Below are 18,250 nucleotides of genomic sequence, written 5' to 3' on the forward strand. Positions count from 1 at the left end.
GGTCTCGATGTCAGCGGCCTCGGTTCGATCTCGACCTCCGATTCGATGGCGTCGGGCAGTCTTTACTCGATGTCGACTTCGGGCGGCTCCGGTCCGATGGCGACCTCGGCTTCGATGACGTCGGCCGGCCTTGCCTCGATGTCGACTTCCGGCGGCTCCGGAGTGCGATCCTCACTCCCGACCTCCGGTGCTCCTCACAGGTTTCCGGCGACTCCGGAGTGCGACCTCCACTCCCGACCTCCGGCACGATTCTCACAGGTTCCGGCGACTCCGGAGTGCGATCCTCACTCCCGACCTCCGTTACCCTTCACCTCGGCCTCCGACGACTCCGGAGGGCGGACTTCACTCCTCCGATGACGCCGCTCACTCGACCTCGGGTGACTTCCTCCTCGACCTCTGGTATTCCTCACGACCTCTGACGGCGCCCTCTCTCGACCTCTGGCGGCTCCGGGTACGACGTCTGCTTTTCCAGTCAGCGCCGCTTCTCCACCTCGGGCTCCAGGTCTTAGGCTACTCGACGTCGGACTTCAGGGAAACCAGCTTCCAGGTCAGGATCTTGCTGTTCTCTTGTTTCTAAGGCCTGTTCCTGCTGTCCAGGTCCTTAGGATGGTTTTTCTGACTTCTTCCCACACAGGGCTCTAGGCTGGGCTCCGTCAGTAGGGACTAGTATCAAGGGTGGGTTTATGGACCCCACTCCAGGCACAAGTTTCCACCCCTGCTGCTTCACTCCTTCCTCCTTCAAGTTTGTGCTGCTCACTCTTCACCAGTCAGGTGCCAACTGCCAGCTCCAACTGCCAACTCTCTGTCTTAGCTTCCCAACATTCTAAACCGCCTCCAACTGTCACAGGGTTCTGGAATGTTCTGGAAGGTGCTGGTAGGTTCCAGTGGATGCTGGTGATGTCACAGGTGGCCACCATTTTGTGCTTCAGGCCTCCAGACAGAAGTTTCAGGGGTAGCTAAAATGGCTCCCTGAATCTGCAGCAACACGAAAAAGTCTGGTGGTTCCCAAAAAGGAAAAATTCAAACAGGGTTTGAGGCAAAGGTGGGACAAAATAAATAATGATGAGGAGGGACCACCCAAAGGGCTGACAGGTCTAACAATCCCTTCATGCGTTTAGTAGATTAAGATATCCCCTAGTTTTTCCTACTGGCAAGAACCCTCTCACCAGCGTTACATCACTTCTCAATAAAAACACTTTTCGGAACACCATTCTCATTTTAATGCAATTCTGTCAAATACCTCCAACTCCCCACTCCCTCATAGGAACTTGCTATGTGCTATATATCTGCCTTTATAATTATATTTTCTAATTCATAGGACCCACGTTTGACCTATGAGAGAAACAAACCAAGTAAAAAACGTAATTTATAAATTGTGAAACAAAGTTTATGTGGTTTTGCATCCCCTATTGACCATTTGCTGTTGTTTCTGCTTACCTTCCAAAAACTGCCACTTTCATATGCCTTCGAGAGAGGATCTCGCCGATGCCGGCCAATTTGTTCTTATACGTTTGAATTTCAGACAGCTCATCCTCTGACACTATGTGTTCTAATTCCACATTCTTAAATGTTGCTATTAGTTGTTGAACAAAAATAAAAAGGAAGAATGGCTTAATATGTTGAAAAACTGAATTCTAGATAAGACATGCACACATTTTCACAGGCAAAAACTGTTAAAACTGTGTTATGGTTCTAGCTCAAACACGTAAAACCCCTCAAATTCGCCAGTTATGGTTATGAAAACCATTACTTTACTCACACCATTATTCATCATGATGGTCTCTAGTGCGGTGCGACCGCACCGGGCGCCGACTTAAGGTGGGGGCGTCGTGTTTGCAAGTATTTCATAGTTTTAAAAGCACCTTCTGCCAGCGTTCCTGGCCTCTAGCAATGTTCAGCCCTCAATAAAAATGTCAAGGTAACTCCGTGATTAATTTTCTTCCTACGGAAAGATCGGAGGTTTGTCTAGTGGAAGCTTTGAGTCCTGGTAGAGTAGTGCATGAGTTGGTATGCCTACTGCAAAGAACCTGTAACAGCGGATCACAAAGTGCATATCATTTAAATAGAACAGTGGGTCATTTCTTTTGTCTTGGAGATCCTTTTATTATTTGCAGTTAATAAGTTAACATCCTAACATAGAACAGTGAGCTATTTATTAACTGTCATCAAAGGGCTGCATGCAACCTGCAGATTTTCCCCCTGTCTTTCATTATTATAATGTTGGAGAAAGGACTAATTTGGATATAAATCAATTGTGATTATTAAAAAGAACCCCTGATTAGGGCGTTACGTTTTAAATTCTGAGTTTGTGCTTCTCCAGACCAAGCGCTATTAAACTATCCTGCCTGCTAGTATAGATGACATGTGACTCCTGCACCTTGTAGTCCTTTGTCTTATGTAACATCTCCTATACACTGATAGTCTGTGTAGTGTGCGTGTGATGCCCTACACTGGTATCAGTGTGGCTATACAACTAATTAAATGCATCTGAGAGAGAGAGTGGTTCTGGAGACTGGCGGGGTACTGTTAAAGGGTGGTAGTGAGGGAATCCATGGCAGAGGTGGTCATTGGGGGACGCCAACAACAATTGTCGCACTGGGCGCCACCAGCACTAAAGCCGGCCCTGTGTTCTCTTGTTAACCGTTTTTGTGTGTTTGTACCATTGGCAAATATGGGAGTTATGTTGTGTGTGTTCAAAGCTGTAACTGGCGGATATCAGCAGTTTTACGCATTTGACCCAGAATCATGTCAGTTTTTAAAGTTTTTTTATAGGAGATTTCATAGGCTGTGATATGGTGTCATTAATATTGAACCCCAGCTACACACAGCTGTAGGCCATTTTGGCAGTGAGGGTTGCGCACAGGGTCTGAATTGCAGGTCCTCATTTTAGGACTTAGCTTTGCTTTTTTTTTTTTTTTATCAGTATAAGAAACCGGTGTGTCAGCTTTGACTACAGTCAGGGACAAAACAGTGGTTGAAGACCCAGTGTTTGAATTGGCCATGGGCAAGCTCTCAAGTTGGCTTCGACTCGTGCTGCAAGCCAAAACAGGAGTTTTTTTTTCCACAGGGGTGCCTGATATTTTCCATGCATCTAGCCACGCCTCACAACCCTACCGTGGAGTCGGTAACCTCTGGGGTTGCTGCTGCCCCCCCTACTCCTACCCACCCCCATGGATGAGGAAAGTTATTTTTTCCTCACGGTGTTAAACTCTCAAGTCAGATCTGAAATCAGAGTTTCAGGATGGCCAAAATAAAAACTAAAATTCAGCCGTAATCCTGCCAATCATATTGCATACAACATTTCAAAAATGTGATTCACAGGAATGATTAACTAATATGTATTTGACCCTTTAAATCCAGCCTGGTACCGCTTTTTTTAAACACAAATATCTCAAAGACGACTTGATGGATTTACACCAAATTTTTTAAATAAAGTATGCTCCCTGAATAAACTCCAGCATTAGAGGCAAGTTCAGCGTTTTTGATCCATCTTTTGGCAATATTTGCAGCAGAATCTAAAATGAGAGGTAATACACTTTTTGACTCCTCCCCACCCCATTTGTCTTTTTTTCCCAATGGACATATCTTTACAAAACTTGCCATGCTGAAACCTATCTGACTAATGTGATAGACTGAGTTATGTAGCAATGGGGCAACCCAATAGCCACTGGGGCTGGGTGAACAGGGGTACAACGAGAAAATGTCCCAGGAGAGAACAATTAAAACAGATAAATCAATGCAAGAATTAATCGGTTGCTGGCGGCACCAGCGATGGCCGCGAACTAGCGAAGCTCCGGGAGCGGTAACGTTCCCCAGACGATCCGACCAACTATCCGTGCATTTATCCGGCCCCACTGACCTGTGACCATATCGGAGGGTGAGAGGCATCGATTGATCCGATCCAGCGGCCGCCCGGTGCCTGGAAACGCTGCTGGCGCCGAAGAACAGGTGGCGGCCTGGCTGCGAGCCTGCAGCCGGGACCTCAAGTTGGAGATAGACCTGGCCGTTGGTGGTGCGGCCCCGCGGCGGGGACGCGCCGCGAGCCCCCCCTGGTCCCCTGCGAGTGACGGCGGGAGCGGAGCGGTGAAGGCGAGTGCGCGACCCAACATTGTGGCATCGGCTGCTCACGCCTGATCGTGGAGGACGACTGAGGTGCGGTGGAGGAGCCCTGCGTCGATTTCGGCCCTTGCCGGCCTCGCGGCGGACGCGTGCTGGGACCGGACCACACAGTGAGTTCCCCCGGGAGTGTGCGGGGCAGAGCGTGCTCTGGAGGGGGGGGCTCATCTGCAGCCTTGATAGCGCTGTGGCCCCTCGGGACTGTGGCACGCCGTTTACATGCCCTGGACGCCCTTGTGGATAGACGCTGGGGGGGCCCTCGTGGGCTATAGCTGCTGATGGGACCGGGGGGGGGGGGTCCTGCTGACAGACCCGCCGGATTGAGGAGGCTTGGGAGGCCCGGCGCCGGCGACCGTTGACCAGCGTGGGCCCGCGGACAGAGTGGGCTGGCAGGCCCTCTATACGCTGCACCGCCTGCGGCCCCCCCTTGCGGTGGTGCTGGGAGACCGCTCTGCTCTGCCTGCCGAGGCGAGTGAAAGACGACGGTGTCGCCGTACCCCTTCGCCCGGCTGTTGCCCGTCAGGCAGGGAAAACCGACAGGCCGCGCTTGGCGTCAGGTCAGGCGGCAGGCGGCGGAGATTACCTGTCCGGACTGGGCGGGCTGGGGGAGATGGGGGGCAAGGGCCAACGGACAGCTGCGCAGGCTAAACTCGACAAATACGCATTCGCCAAGGACCCGAGGGGCCCACCGGAACGCGGAGAACTGTCGGGAGGGGCCGTAGACTCCGGAGCAGCGACCAAAGTGACCTTGGAGGATATTATGGCGGCCCTTACGAATGTGCAGACCACGGTGGGGTCGATCTCCGCTGATGTTTCCCTCCTGTGTGCAGATTTTTCAAAAATGACCGACAGAGTGAAGGAAGTGGAAAAGAGGACAAAATCCCTCACTGCCTCCCTGCTTCAAAGAGTCGATCGTCTGGAGGCGGACAACAGGTTTCTGATGTCAAAACTGGACGATCAGGAGGGGCGCTCCAGACGGAACAACGTCCGAATTACCGGGGTTCCCGAGAGCGAGGGGGGCCCCGCCATGGACCTCTATGTTGAGGACCTCATACAATCCAAGCTTCAGCCCCGTGGACTATCCACCCTCTTCTCAGTGGAGCGGGCGCACAGAGTGCCTGGAGGTAGGCCCCGGCCTGGAGCGCCCCCTAGGCCAATTGTAGCCCGGATCTTCAATTTTAGAGACCGCGGCGCTATATTGCAGGCAGCGCGGGTGGCGCCGCCCTTGCGCATACAGAACTCCTTGATCTCCTTTTTCCCGGACTATACAGCGGCGGTGGCCAAACGGCGCAGAAGTTTTATAGAGGTGAAAAAAGAACTTCGCCGCAAGGAACTTTCATATTCAATGCTGTTTCCGGCTAAATTGAGAGTGGTAGCGCAGGGCAAGACATGGTTCTTTGAAACGCCAGAGGAGGCCCACGACTGGCTCGAGGGCTGGCGGCCTATGAGTGGTACCGACAGATCGAAGAGGCGGCAGCGACAAGACACAGAACTGCACGGGAATTCCCAGCCGTGTCGGCAGGAGGGGACGGAGCCGGGCCCCGGGGGTCCTGACCCGGATGACTGAACTGTGGGCGCCTGCCGCGGGACCGGCGACATGGAGAGGAGGGGATGCACCCACTGCAGGAAGGGACAAATGAGTGGCGCGGAGACTGTTCACTGGGGGGCTCCTTCCTTGCGAGAGATGCTTCCAGTGCCTACAAGTAACAAAGAAAATCGGAAGGTGCACAGTTTGCCTGGTTACGGGACAGTGTGGAGGCTGGGGGAGCGGTGCCGGCTCTCGGACTTCCTTCCCTCTACACGCAAGTACTGTTGAAGGGATTGAAGCACTCTGCTATGTTGGGGTGGCGGGTAATTCGGGATCCGTCTGGCAGGAAATCAGGGAGGGGGGTAGTTGGGGGCGAGGGTTTCCGTTATGGACTTGTTGGATTTTTCTGTTTTCTTTTTTAGTTTCTTGGTTTGTCAGTCACCTTCAGTGGGTCATGGGAACTTACATATGTGTGACACGTTCATCGTCTACGACTATTAAAATCAGGGTAGATACACTAGGGGATTTGATCCTGACAGGGGTTGACTTGCACATGGTTAGCAGCCACTCTGATGACAACTACAGTTCTGCAACCGGCTAGTGGCCAGGCCCCGGGTGGTCCACTGACGGTGCTGTTGTGGAATGTGAATGGCCTGGGCAATAAAATCAAACGGGGGTTGGTACTGCAACACCTTAAACGGCATGCCCCGTCGGTGGTTCTGCTGCAGGAGACCCACTTAGTGGGAACAGCCGTTAAGGCACTCGATAGATGGGGTTTCACAATGATAGCACATTCAGAGTTTACCGCTGGCTCTAGGGGAGCGGGGATCCTTATCCGGAAAAGTTGCCCCCTGGTGGTGAAAGGGAAGTGGACAGATGACCAAGGGCGCTTTGCTGCGATGGCCGGGCAGTGGGAGGGGCGCAGCTTCAATTTTGTCACAGTATATATTCCTCCGGCATTGCACTCTCTTGCTTTCCCGGCTCTGGGGGGTTTTCTGCTAGGTCTGCCCCCTGGAGAACTGATACTAGGGGGCGATTTCAACACTACAGTAGACGATGCGTGGGACAGGCACCCCCCGAGGGAGCGAAGCGCGGCTACATCGCCCTTGCGCGACTTAATAGATGCGATGGGATTGGATTGCAGGACACCTGGCGCATACACCACCCCACGGAGCGTCAATACACGCACCACTCCAGCGCGCATAACAGTCTTTCACGTATCGACTACCTCCTTACGTCCCCGGCATGCATTGAGAAACTACTAGAGGTCAAACAGCTCCCCAGGGGGATATCAGATCACTCCCCGATGCTGCTGTCATGCTCCTCGGGCCTGGTGGGGCGGAGACGCATCTACCCGATACACCCCGGCTATCTAAAACCCCCCAAAATACGTAAGACCCTACATAAAACCACGAAACATTACTTCAAGGACAACACGCAGTCCGTTACCTCACCCGTTATCCTCTGGGAGGCCTACAAGGTAGTGCTGCGTGGACAGGCCATCGCGTCCATTACAGCCCACAGACGCACCGCAGCGCAACAGACGTTAGAGCTTGAGGAGGCAGTGACAGAGGCAGAAAGGGAGCACGCACGAGAGCCCACCGACACGAGAGTCCAGGCATTGAACCTCGCTAAACAGACATACAGGGACCACTTATGGGAGGCAGCCCGGGTGCGTCTTACGAAAACGCAACACACAATCTATGAGGTGGGAGACAAGGCGGGCAAACTACTAGCGTGGCTAGATAAAAAAAGAGAGGGCAAGCAGATGGGTAGCGCAGATACGGTTGGCCACGGGTGCGGTTGTGACGAATCCTGACGAAATAGTGAGGGCCTTTGCAACCCACTACGAACAAGTGTACACTCCCGTGGTAACAGCCTCTGTTGATGACAACCTGGCATCTCTGCGAGACATATGTCTTCCGCGATTGCCTGAGGAGGATGCGGAGGCATTAGAGGCTGACCTCTCCGCAGAAGAGATAGCCCTGGCCATTCGGGGCCTCCAGTCTGGGAAAGCCTTGGGGCCGAATGGGGTTCCGATAGAGTTATACAAGAAGGAGTCAGACACGGTGGCTCCCCACCTGCTGAAAATGTACGAAACCAGCTTAAAGGAGGGCCTACTCCCCCGCGACCAGAGAGTCGCGACACTGGTGGCGATATTAAAACCTGGGAAGCCTCCCCACGACTGCACCTCCTACAGACCTATCTCACTCCTTAACGCAGAAGTGAAAATTCTAGCGAAGGTGTTAGCGACCCGTCTGCAGCCTTGTCTGCAGACGCTCATACACCCTGACCAATCCGGCTTTATGCCGGGACGCAACACAGCAATGAATATTAGACGACTGCATGGCATATTGGACGGAGGACCCCACATTCAGGAGGATGCGGTTATTTTGTCACTGGACGCCAGTATGGCGTTTGACCGTGTGGAGTGGCCCTTCCTTTTTGCAGTGCTCGCGCGTTTTGGTTTCGGGCCCAAATTTCGTGCTTGGGTATGTTTGCTATATAGCGCGCCTCTGGCACAGGTGGCAGTGAACGGACGACTATCGGAGGACTTTCCGCTGGGGCGGGGAACTAGACAGGGGTGTCCTCTCTCCCCACTCCTGTTCACTCTAGTGCTGGAACCCTTGGCGGCGTGGATCAGACAGGATCCGGTCATCACGGGACTGAAGTGGACTGAGAGCTGGGACGACCGTGTCTCCCTCTATGCAGATGATATTCTGGTGTACTTGACGCGGCCGAAATGGTCTATCAGAAGTCTGTTGGACATCTGTGAATCGTACGGTAGATTACCCGGTTATCTGATCAATTGGGCAAAGTCAGTACTTTACGTCCTGTGCGGACCCATACCACAACTCCCTAGAGGAGTAACACTAACTGTGGCGGTGGATGGTTTCCGATACCTCGGCATTAACATCACGCCTGACCCAGCCCTATTCTTTGAACGCAACCTACTTCCGCCCCTCCGCAGACTCCGGAGCGATGTCAAACACTGGCACTCTCTTCCGCTGACGTTGCTGGGGAGAGCAGCCCTGTTCAAGATGATGGCCCTCCCGCGTTTCCTCTATGTGCTACAAAACACGCCCATGCCAATCCCAGACTCCTACTTTTAATTGGTTGAGGCGGAGATGGGCATTCTGCTGTGGGAGGGCGGACCCCACCGCATCGCTCTCTGCAAACTGATGAGGAGTTGGTACGACGGGGGAATTGCCCTACCCAACATACGCTTATATTACTGGGCCTCCCAGCTCACGGTAATCAATCAGTGGCTTCATGCGCCACAGGACGACCCGGCTCTGCGCATGGATAGGCATAAGATGGGGGTGACAGGAGTACTTCATGCCTTGTACAATAAATCTCCCAAAAATACACTAACGGGCCCAACACAGCACACCCTACATGTTTGGCACACGGCGCAACGCAGGCTTGGTTGGGAGGGGGTGATCACTCGGCAGACACCGCTGTGGGTTTCTCCCGCGATAGGCATGATGCATTTAAGTAAGGAATTTGCGGGGTGGGACCTGATAGGCATCTCCAGGGTCGGCAACCTCTGGAAGCGGGGTGAGATGGTCCCGTTTGAGCAACTGCAGTTAGAATATCAGCTGCAGCGGGCGGAAAGTTTCAAATTTCTGCAAATTCAACATGCCTTGAGGAATGCTATACCTAGAGGGACCACCCCACCTGAGTCCTCCCCACTCGAGGATCGTTTACTCACAGACCATCTGACCAAGAAGGCTATATCATTGACATATCGTACATTAATAAACCATCAAAAAGACCCCACAGAACTTCTTAAACAGAAATGGGAGGTAGATATTGGGGACATGGATGAGCACGAATGGCAGGAGGCGACTGCGTCCCCGCGGGAGGTGGCGGTTTCGTCCAAACTAAAATTGGTGCAGCTTAAAATACTGCACAGGATATACTACACTAGGTCCACGCTACATAAAATGGGGGGAGCGGTTGATCCGCTTTGCCTACGGGGATGCGGCCTTCAGGGTACCTTTTTTCATACGATTTGGAACTGCCCTGTCATTGCCGGATATTGGAGAGAGGTTATGGGAACGGTCTCCCGAGTGACCGGGCGTGAGGTTCCCCCTGAGCCTCGGATGTGTTTACTGAATATATGGGATGATACAGACCTGAACCACGCTGAACAAACCTGGGTGACCATAGGGCTAGTATTGGCCAAGAGGAATATTGCTCCATGGTAGCGGAGAAGGTGGTATGTGCTAATAGGGGGTTGCCCCCGGCGATGGCAGATAATATGGGGAAAATGGAACACGTTCAGGGGTCATATATGCACACCCCCGTCATCGGGATCAGAGTCCGACCTCAGCGAATGATGCAGATGGTACACTTCTTGATTAGAGGGGAGGGGGTCCACATATGGGGCTGCCTGCAGGAGGTTCTCTGTGTTATGTGTACAGATGACATATGGCTGTTCCACAGTGATGTCACTTATGCTGATTTTGACAGAAAAGAATTCAACCTATGTCGTGAACGTGAACTTTGTATAAGGAAAGGTGCAAAATTACTGTTAATAAAAATTGTTTAAAAAAAAAAAAGAAGAATTAATCGGTTGTATCTAAACAAAGTTAAGCACCACCATACAGACTTTCCAAAAATGGATGTGATTTTATTTAATCACAATATTGAAGTTAATCAATTTATAAAGTACACAACAAATCCTAAATGAATACTTTTAGAAAAACAGGTGCACAGAGGGGTGAGGTGATAGTGCATGGGAAGAATTGTGAGGAAGGACAGTAGTGCGCATATATACACATCAGTACATTAATAGCAAACTATCCCGACAGTTTCCTGCCAGATGCATTAAATGTCAAATCATTACACAATTGCAGATATACATTCTCTGTCATATATGTCTGACAAAATGATAAAGAAGAGTTGACGTTTCGACCCCTAGAAGGAACAGCCAAATTTGCGCATTGTGGCTGGGGTCTTCATCAGGACCAAAGAGACGGGAGAGGAGTGGGCACCATTAAAAACAGCTATATGGCTTCAGGCTGTGAATAGGACAGCTGGGCTATGTAGGCTCTCAGATTTATTTGTAGATTATCGTAGTATTCAAAAAGAAAGAAGGGCCCAGGTTGATCAGTAACCTGTGGCTTTGGGATGCTGGCATGACCAATGAATCACCTAACAATGTGATAGACAGTTCTGCTAACTTTCATGAAATTGTGTCCACTGGGACAAAACTTTTAAGCAAATCAAAAAATGCTTTTTCCATGGAAGATGCAGATGAACCATAAGTTCACAGCGGGGTCTGTCGCTGTGTGTATATATTTGCTTTGTTTCAGCTAAACAAACTTCTTTTAAGAAACATGTATTGCCCTTTCAGATATACAGAGCTGCAGTTAGCCTTGGCATACTGTAACTAGTTAAGCCTAAAAGGATCTTTTGACTTATCAGCCATGCATTTTTAAAACCAACTGACCTTTCACATGCTGCACTTTCCACATCCCCAGAGATATTCCTACATTGGAATTTTCATGTTCAATGTGCAGAGCAACAAGTCTGCAATTTTTACATAAGTGCTATCTTTACTGCACCCAAAATTTCATGGGTCTGCAAAAGACCCAGGGTGTTAAGTCCAAATTAGTCTTAGTACAATCCACAGCCTAAGTGTGTGACAAATTTGTATTTTAATGGATTTATGTATACATATTTTTTATTTAGGACACATTAGTAAGCGCCACACATACCTTTTGTGGCAATTAAAATCAATCAACAAATGTAAGCAGTACTTTAAAAACTGAAACACATTCAAACATAAGCACCAAATCTTGAAAGCTAAGTCAAATATTTTGTGTGCCCAACACTAGGACAGACTGCTAGCCTCAAAATAGCTTGATCTGAAGGCCAATAAATTATCCATCTAATTTTCTGACAGATTAAGATAATACCTACCATGCACAAAATCCGTCCCTTCTGCGACATAGCGAAACAACTCTTCAAAAATCGCTGTGATTGCCTTTTTAGCCTGCACAAAGTGCTTCAGTGGAGATGCACTTTCATCCATAGCTTATCTGTGAAGTAAACATAATATATGTAGACATGCATATGGCAGGTTGGAAACATTGTAGGCAGTATGAGCACTCAACCACACTTTAAATACAGTGTCATGCATCTGGTAATTGTCATTTATTTCTCCCCCAAACCATTTTCAGTAATATTTCTATAGTTAATTCCAACCATTTGTATAAACGCAGACCTGTTTAGTGAACCCACGTAGCTAATAAATGGGTATTTTTGAACAAGCAATTCTGGGAAATTGGTAAAAATGTATTTCTATTAGTTTAATAGTAAACCTCAGAATCAAAAGTGTAAGGTAAAAGAAGCATCTTTGCAGATAGGCTAAATTGTTTCAGGGCAAGAACTTCTTTAAATTAAAACTATAATCAGTAAATAAGGAAACGTGAAAAACTGGAAATAACCTCAGATTAAGGAGAAATATAGCCTGGAAAAAGATAGCTTAAAAATTTGGTGGAAAAAGCCAAAATATAAGGGGAAAAGAAACTGCAACAGCAAAAGCAGCAAAACTGAAATGACGCAAGCTATAACTAGGGTAAAAAAAGGCGAACTGATACACAACAAAGAATAAGATAGGTGGAGTAATCCAGATGTCAGTAATACCCTAAAACAGTCCGTGCACAGACTTTTGGGAGACATTTTTTTGTGTTTCAGGTTTTGTGTTTGTAGGCGGAATCTAGCTGACTTTGCCATGGTTTTCACATAGTCTTCAAATGAGATGTTCTCGAAGTAGAAAACACAGGGGTTTTGTCGATGAGGCTCTTCTAGGAATGATCTTTGAATCTTTATTGATTTTGGATCATATATGTGCAGCAGCTTTATTTTTATTAGGTACAAAGTCTGTTTTTAATTAATTTAATGTGGGATGTTTTGTTCAATCCATGGCTAGATGTGGCCGAACAGTCCTTTTAAATTTTAAATAAATTCAGGCGATGTAAGCTCGAGATACAGCTGTGTTTCTTCTCTGTACTGGTGAAAAGAGATGTTAAGTTAAGCTTTAGATCCCTGAATTCTTTAACATGATTGCCAACTAGCAACCTATCTCAGGACCACCTTTCCTGGCAAAGTATTGCACAGAAACTGCTGCCTTGATAATCATCTACAATTTTGGCTTGATTCATTCTCTTTACTCCACATCAGCTCTCATTAAATTTGACAAATCTGATATTTTTTATTTTTTCAAGACTCTACTTGCCTACTCATATCAACAATATTTCCAAACGTAGTCATTATCATTTAAGGTTGGTACAAGATCTAAATTCTTTCCTGACAGGTCATTAATTCAAGACTGTCATTCAATTACTGATCCGCTTCAGACCGGACTTCGAGAATGCATTTCTCACTCGCTTGACTAAAATCCATCTGCTCTCTAGACAGCAGATTAATTGTGCAATATGTTATGTCATTGGATAGGGATCACACCGGACAGCAGGCATATTGTTCCAAACGATAAAGAAGCCCGCACTGGTGTCAGCTTGCAGCCGCTCCAGGCTATGTTAGCTCAACTGTCTTGCCTGGAACACTACAAGCGAGACCAGCTTGGAAAACCATGACAACACTGAATGACAATAATAGTTGAATGAAAACAATAATGCCATTACATCATGCCATAATATGGCTTGGCTTAACAATATAATTCCCCATAACACATCACCCCCTTTTACACAAACATAACAACCCAATACATATAAGAACCCCAATAACACTCCCCAAAAATATGTCCCTCTCCTGGCAACCAATAAATAAAACAAAAATATTTACATAGTATAATCCTTCAAATACTTTGGTTTTCCACAACCTGAGTCGCGAACCCTGAGTAGCAACTCCATGAGAACTTTCTTCTGGGGAAATTGTGGTTGAAAATGTTGTACCTGGAAGCTGCACCCGTGAATCCCGCCCAATCACTTCACTGGTCTGCTTACTAGGTCGAATTGCTGCATTCGGCAGAAGCACCTGAGTATCCTGCTCATATTATGTATTCGTTAGCACTTTTGTCCTGACCTGAACTTGGTATTCCAATCCCTAGTTAGGACCCACAACCACGGGAAATTGTCTCAGTCCTATCTAAACAATCAAATGATGATCTTCCTCCTTCGTGGGTGACCCAATCAATGGGAAAAGACGTTTCCACCATCCTAGACTTCCCCCCTCATCATTCACTTTAGCTACATCTCGGTCATTCCAACATTTTCCATTCTCAACTCTCACAGAATGGCTGGATACTTGAACTATTCTAGTGTCAGAGTAATATTTGGAATTAAGTCTTTCTTGTCCCTCGGGGTCTTTTCACTTTGACCCGTTCCCCCACAAAAAATTCTACCTCCTTCACTTTCTTAAGCATATCATCTCATCTTACTCCTGCTTTGGGACTCCTCCATCCACACTGGCCCTTCCTCTACCCATTTGGATGACAATTCATTGCAAGAATACCTGCCCTTCAATAAAACAAATGGAGCAACATCAGTTGTGGAATGCTGCGTGTTGTGGTAGCATCAAACCCACTCAGCAACCGCATCCTGAACCAATAAACCTGTAGCATTAGCCATTTGTATAGATTCTTTGCACCTTCTATTCACCTTTCAAACATTCCGTTACCTTGTGGGCTGTACAAGGCGGTGGCCAGGTATTTGACTCCTAATCTCTTCAAAAAGTCTACCATCCGATGAGAAATCAATCGCACCTCTTTTTAGCGACCAAAAATGCAGGGATTCTCTCTATATGAAACAATTCTTTGAAAAAAAACTCATCACACTTTTCTGTGTCGGGCTCCCTCAAAAATGTGTATGCGAACCATTTCGAATGATAACCCACTGCTACCAAGACACATCTTTTACCTTCGTTCAATCCACTTAGGGGGCCAATAAATCCATCCCCAACACTTCCCAAGGATCCTCAGGGTACTGTAGTGGACACAACGGTACATTACGGGTGAAATTAGACTTGTCTGTTGACAACATTCTCCACAACTTCTGACCATCACCTCCACATTATTATCCATGCTTGACCAACAGTAGTATAAGCATAATCTTTTTCTCGTACCTGTGGCACCTACAGGCCCGTTGTGAGGCAATTTTACTAGCCCGCATCTTAATGTGTTTGGCGTGATCGACATAGACCACCTCATAACCAGTTCATCCTCCATACTTAACTAGTCCTTAACTTTAAAGTATATAGCTTCATTTCACTGGGGATCAACCCGTTCCTGGGCCAACCATTACTAATGTAACATTTAAGCATCACTTGATAGCGGTCGTTGCATACCAGATCCTTCCAGTCCTGACGCGAAATAACATTCTCTGTCACTGTCAAACCATCCACCAATCCCATCACTATTTCTTCTTCTCCGCACATAATCTCACTAGGAGTTGATGCTGGGCACCTTGAAAGAAAATCTGCTCTCCAATTCTCTCCCCCCCCCCCCACAATGGGTCTCATTTTGTCTAGGATTAGCATTGTTAAAAACTATCATTCCATAAGTACACCAATGGTTTGTGGTCACTACCACAAATTCTCTGCCCCACAAGTATGTAGCGAAATGATGCGCTCCCGACACACAGGCCAAGGCTTCCTTCTCGATGGTGCTGTGCTGTAATCTTTTTCAGCCATCAAAAGGCGTCTGGATGCAAAGGCAATCGAATTCTCTTTGCCGCCTAGAATCTGGCTGAGGACCGCCCCTATACCTATACTACTGGCGTCCACGGTCACTATAGAGGGTACATCATCCTTGTAAGGTTGCAAAGCTGAAGCCTTTATGATCAGTGATTTGGGCATCTCAAATGTTACCTTTTGTTTCTCCTGCCAAACAATTTTTTCTCAACTCCTCAACAATTTCCTTAGAGGTTCAGTCTGTAAGGCAAAATTCATCACTCACACGGTGGGAACATTCATCAGATGCCAAAATGAGTTCTTCCTTGGGCTCTATGCCTTGACTAATCCTACCCTCATAGCCAATTTGTGTTATGTACTTTGGTAGGGATCACAGCAGACAGCAGGTATAAGTTGAGAAAGGGAGTTTATTCCAAACAATAAAGAAGCCAGCATCGGTGTCTGCTCGCAAGTCGCTCCAGGCTAAGTCAGCTTACACCACGAGTGAGACCAGCACAAGCTTGGAACACCGTGACAACATTGAATGACAAATATAGCTGAATGAAAACAATAATGCCATTACATCATGACATATTATGGCTTGGCTTAACAATATAACTCCCCACAATACATCTGCAGCAACCTCCTCAATCACATCACTCCTATTCTCCACTACCAGGATGCAGAACGATGTGGTTTCATGTAGCTAGCAGTTTGTTCAGTATTAAAACATTGGAATGTTGGGAGCTTTATTGAAAACAATGGAGTGCTCTGGCCTTTCAATGGCTGGTAGAAGCCCAGAGCAGCAACATTCCAATGTTTTGACTTTGTTCACAGCTGTTGCTGTGAACACAGGCTGCTCATAGCCCGAGGGGATTAAAAACCCCCTCGGGCTCCGAGCGGCGTTTGTTTTTTACTAATTAAAACATTCTGCCATCTAGGGGCGGAATGTTCTAATGGCCTTAGAGCCCTCCGTAGCGGGCTCTACCGGTCATTAAAGGCCTGCTCCCTTCGGCTCAGGCCTTTAATGCTGGAGCGGGCTGTTAATGGCCGGTAGGACTCGCTACGGCGGGCTCCAAGTCTATATTAATATACCCTTTTTAAATCCGTGTTTAAGTAGCACTACAATGGACTTCAGTGAACAGCCTTGCTTTGACGTTGGTCATGTCGCCAGCTTTCTTTTAGCTCTGGCATTTGAATCATTTGCTTGTATTTGCAGACTTTGATTTAAATAGCACCTCGAAGCAAAATGTTTGTATTTAACATGACTCTGAGGCAATTCTTCATTCTCCCTTACAAGGTCAAGTACATTCCTGCTATTTTGCGCCGTGGCCTTTGCACATGTTTTAGTGTTTAGGCATCCCTGGTCATAAGCAAATCCTTAGCTAATCGTCGTTTACGTCTTGTTCCTGTTTGTACTGCAGCTGCTAGTATAGCCAGAGTTTGACAGTAGTAGTGCTTGCACTTTATTAACGTTGACCAGGGTTGGTAGCAATTTTATTAGATTTCCAATTGTGTCCTCAATGGCTTGTGAAATTTAGGCTATATTATATCTATGTTTTTTAATTCACATTAGCTGTTCAGCTATTTGATAGGACTGTTTTATTATTGGGGGCTCCTGTCACTATAAATCTCATTGTACTTGTATTTTATTCCTTCTAATGAATAATTTGCAATGATTTTGGACTAATCATGCAAAGAAATACATTTTGAAAAAGCATTTTTAGAAAAGACTCCTATTTTCATCTCTCTACACTGACTCAAGAACCATGATGCACCTTCAAAATAGGTTGCCAGCTGCATAAAATGTTTCACTCTGTCTTCTCATTATCTCTCTCTCAAACTTAAAATCTTTGGTGGTCTAGGTACTCTAAGAAACTCTTAAACTTGCCTCCTCCTGCTGTGTTGCCAATTTTTTTAGAATTCTATCCTCCTCTCTCAACTAATACATCTATCTTGGTTTAAAATATAAACTAGGATAATTTATTTTTAATCAGATATCTCCATGCCATCATATTCTAGCTCCCTCCTCTGCTTTCTGTCAGCCCTACCTCACCCTTTCATTTATATCTCTTTCTTACCCACAAACTGGCTACTAGGAGGAAAACAGTTACCTAATGAAACCATCTTGCATACACCGTACATATTCTTTCTATTCTTCCTCAAGTAAGAGAGTGCATCATAAACTCTAATTGTATTTCTCCTCTTCATATTATTTCACTGTGTTGGTATTTTATAATTGTACTCCTACTTCTTTTGTTACGCTGTGTATTTTGGACTAATATGTTAAGTCACTCAAACAAAAACAAAATAAAAGAAGGCCCAGCACAGAGCCCTGCATGAGCCCAATGACCACCTTCATCTTGCGTGGTAGTGTACCATCCAGTTTGCGCTTGACAGGACTCTAAATGTTTATGTGAATTTGCACTATCGAGTGAAGCAGGCCAGAGTATATTCCAAAATCCTAATCTACCACCATAGCTAGGTGATCCTATGGGTCGAAAGATGCCTTGAAATGTACCAAACATCAATATATGTCTCTGTGCCCCTTTGCAATACAGTCCTAGGTGAACTGCTTAACAATAACAGCGATCATCTGCTTAGTCCCCCTCCTTAAACCTTGGTTGCTCACATGGGTCTAGGTTTACAAAATACACCCATTCTGTCAGACTTAAAAACAATGAATTTGCGAGTGCCTTAACAGCACTATCAAACAAGGAAAGTTACTGTATGAACCTGTACCTTCACATACATCATTTATAAGAAGGGGACGAATTGTACTCGAATTTCAGGAATACCTGGCCTGTGGAGCAGATGTGATCAAAATTGGATCATAAAGCTTACCCCCCACCACAGAGCTTCCCAAAATGCTGTCAGGGTTAGGAGCTTGCAAAGGACACAACCTCCATATCACTTTCGCCAGCTGATGGAAGAAGATATCAATACACCTGATCACTTAGGGAC

The 18,250-nt window shown here is 47.1% G+C and overlaps 1 protein-coding gene across 2 annotated transcripts in view; it reads right to left on the reverse strand.

The window, feature by feature from the left end:
• Positions 1 to 18,250, reverse strand: part of MFN1 (mitofusin 1) — a 199,430-nt gene that overhangs the window by 166,717 nt on the left and 14,463 nt on the right. For both annotated transcript variants that reach the window (XM_085635396.1, XM_085635397.1), the window contains exons 2-3: positions 11,579 to 11,697; positions 1,438 to 1,573 (exon numbers count right to left, since the gene is read on the reverse strand). In XM_085635396.1, coding sequence (XP_085491522.1) covers positions 1,438 to 1,573; positions 11,579 to 11,690 — 248 coding nt within the window. In that variant the 5' untranslated portion in view covers positions 11,691 to 11,697. The remainder of the gene's footprint in view (positions 1 to 1,437; positions 1,574 to 11,578; positions 11,698 to 18,250) is intronic.

The sequence above is a fragment of the Triturus cristatus genome, chromosome 11 (genome assembly GCF_964204655.1).
Source record: "Triturus cristatus chromosome 11, aTriCri1.1, whole genome shotgun sequence".
Lineage (NCBI taxonomy): Eukaryota > Metazoa > Chordata > Amphibia > Caudata > Salamandridae > Triturus > Triturus cristatus.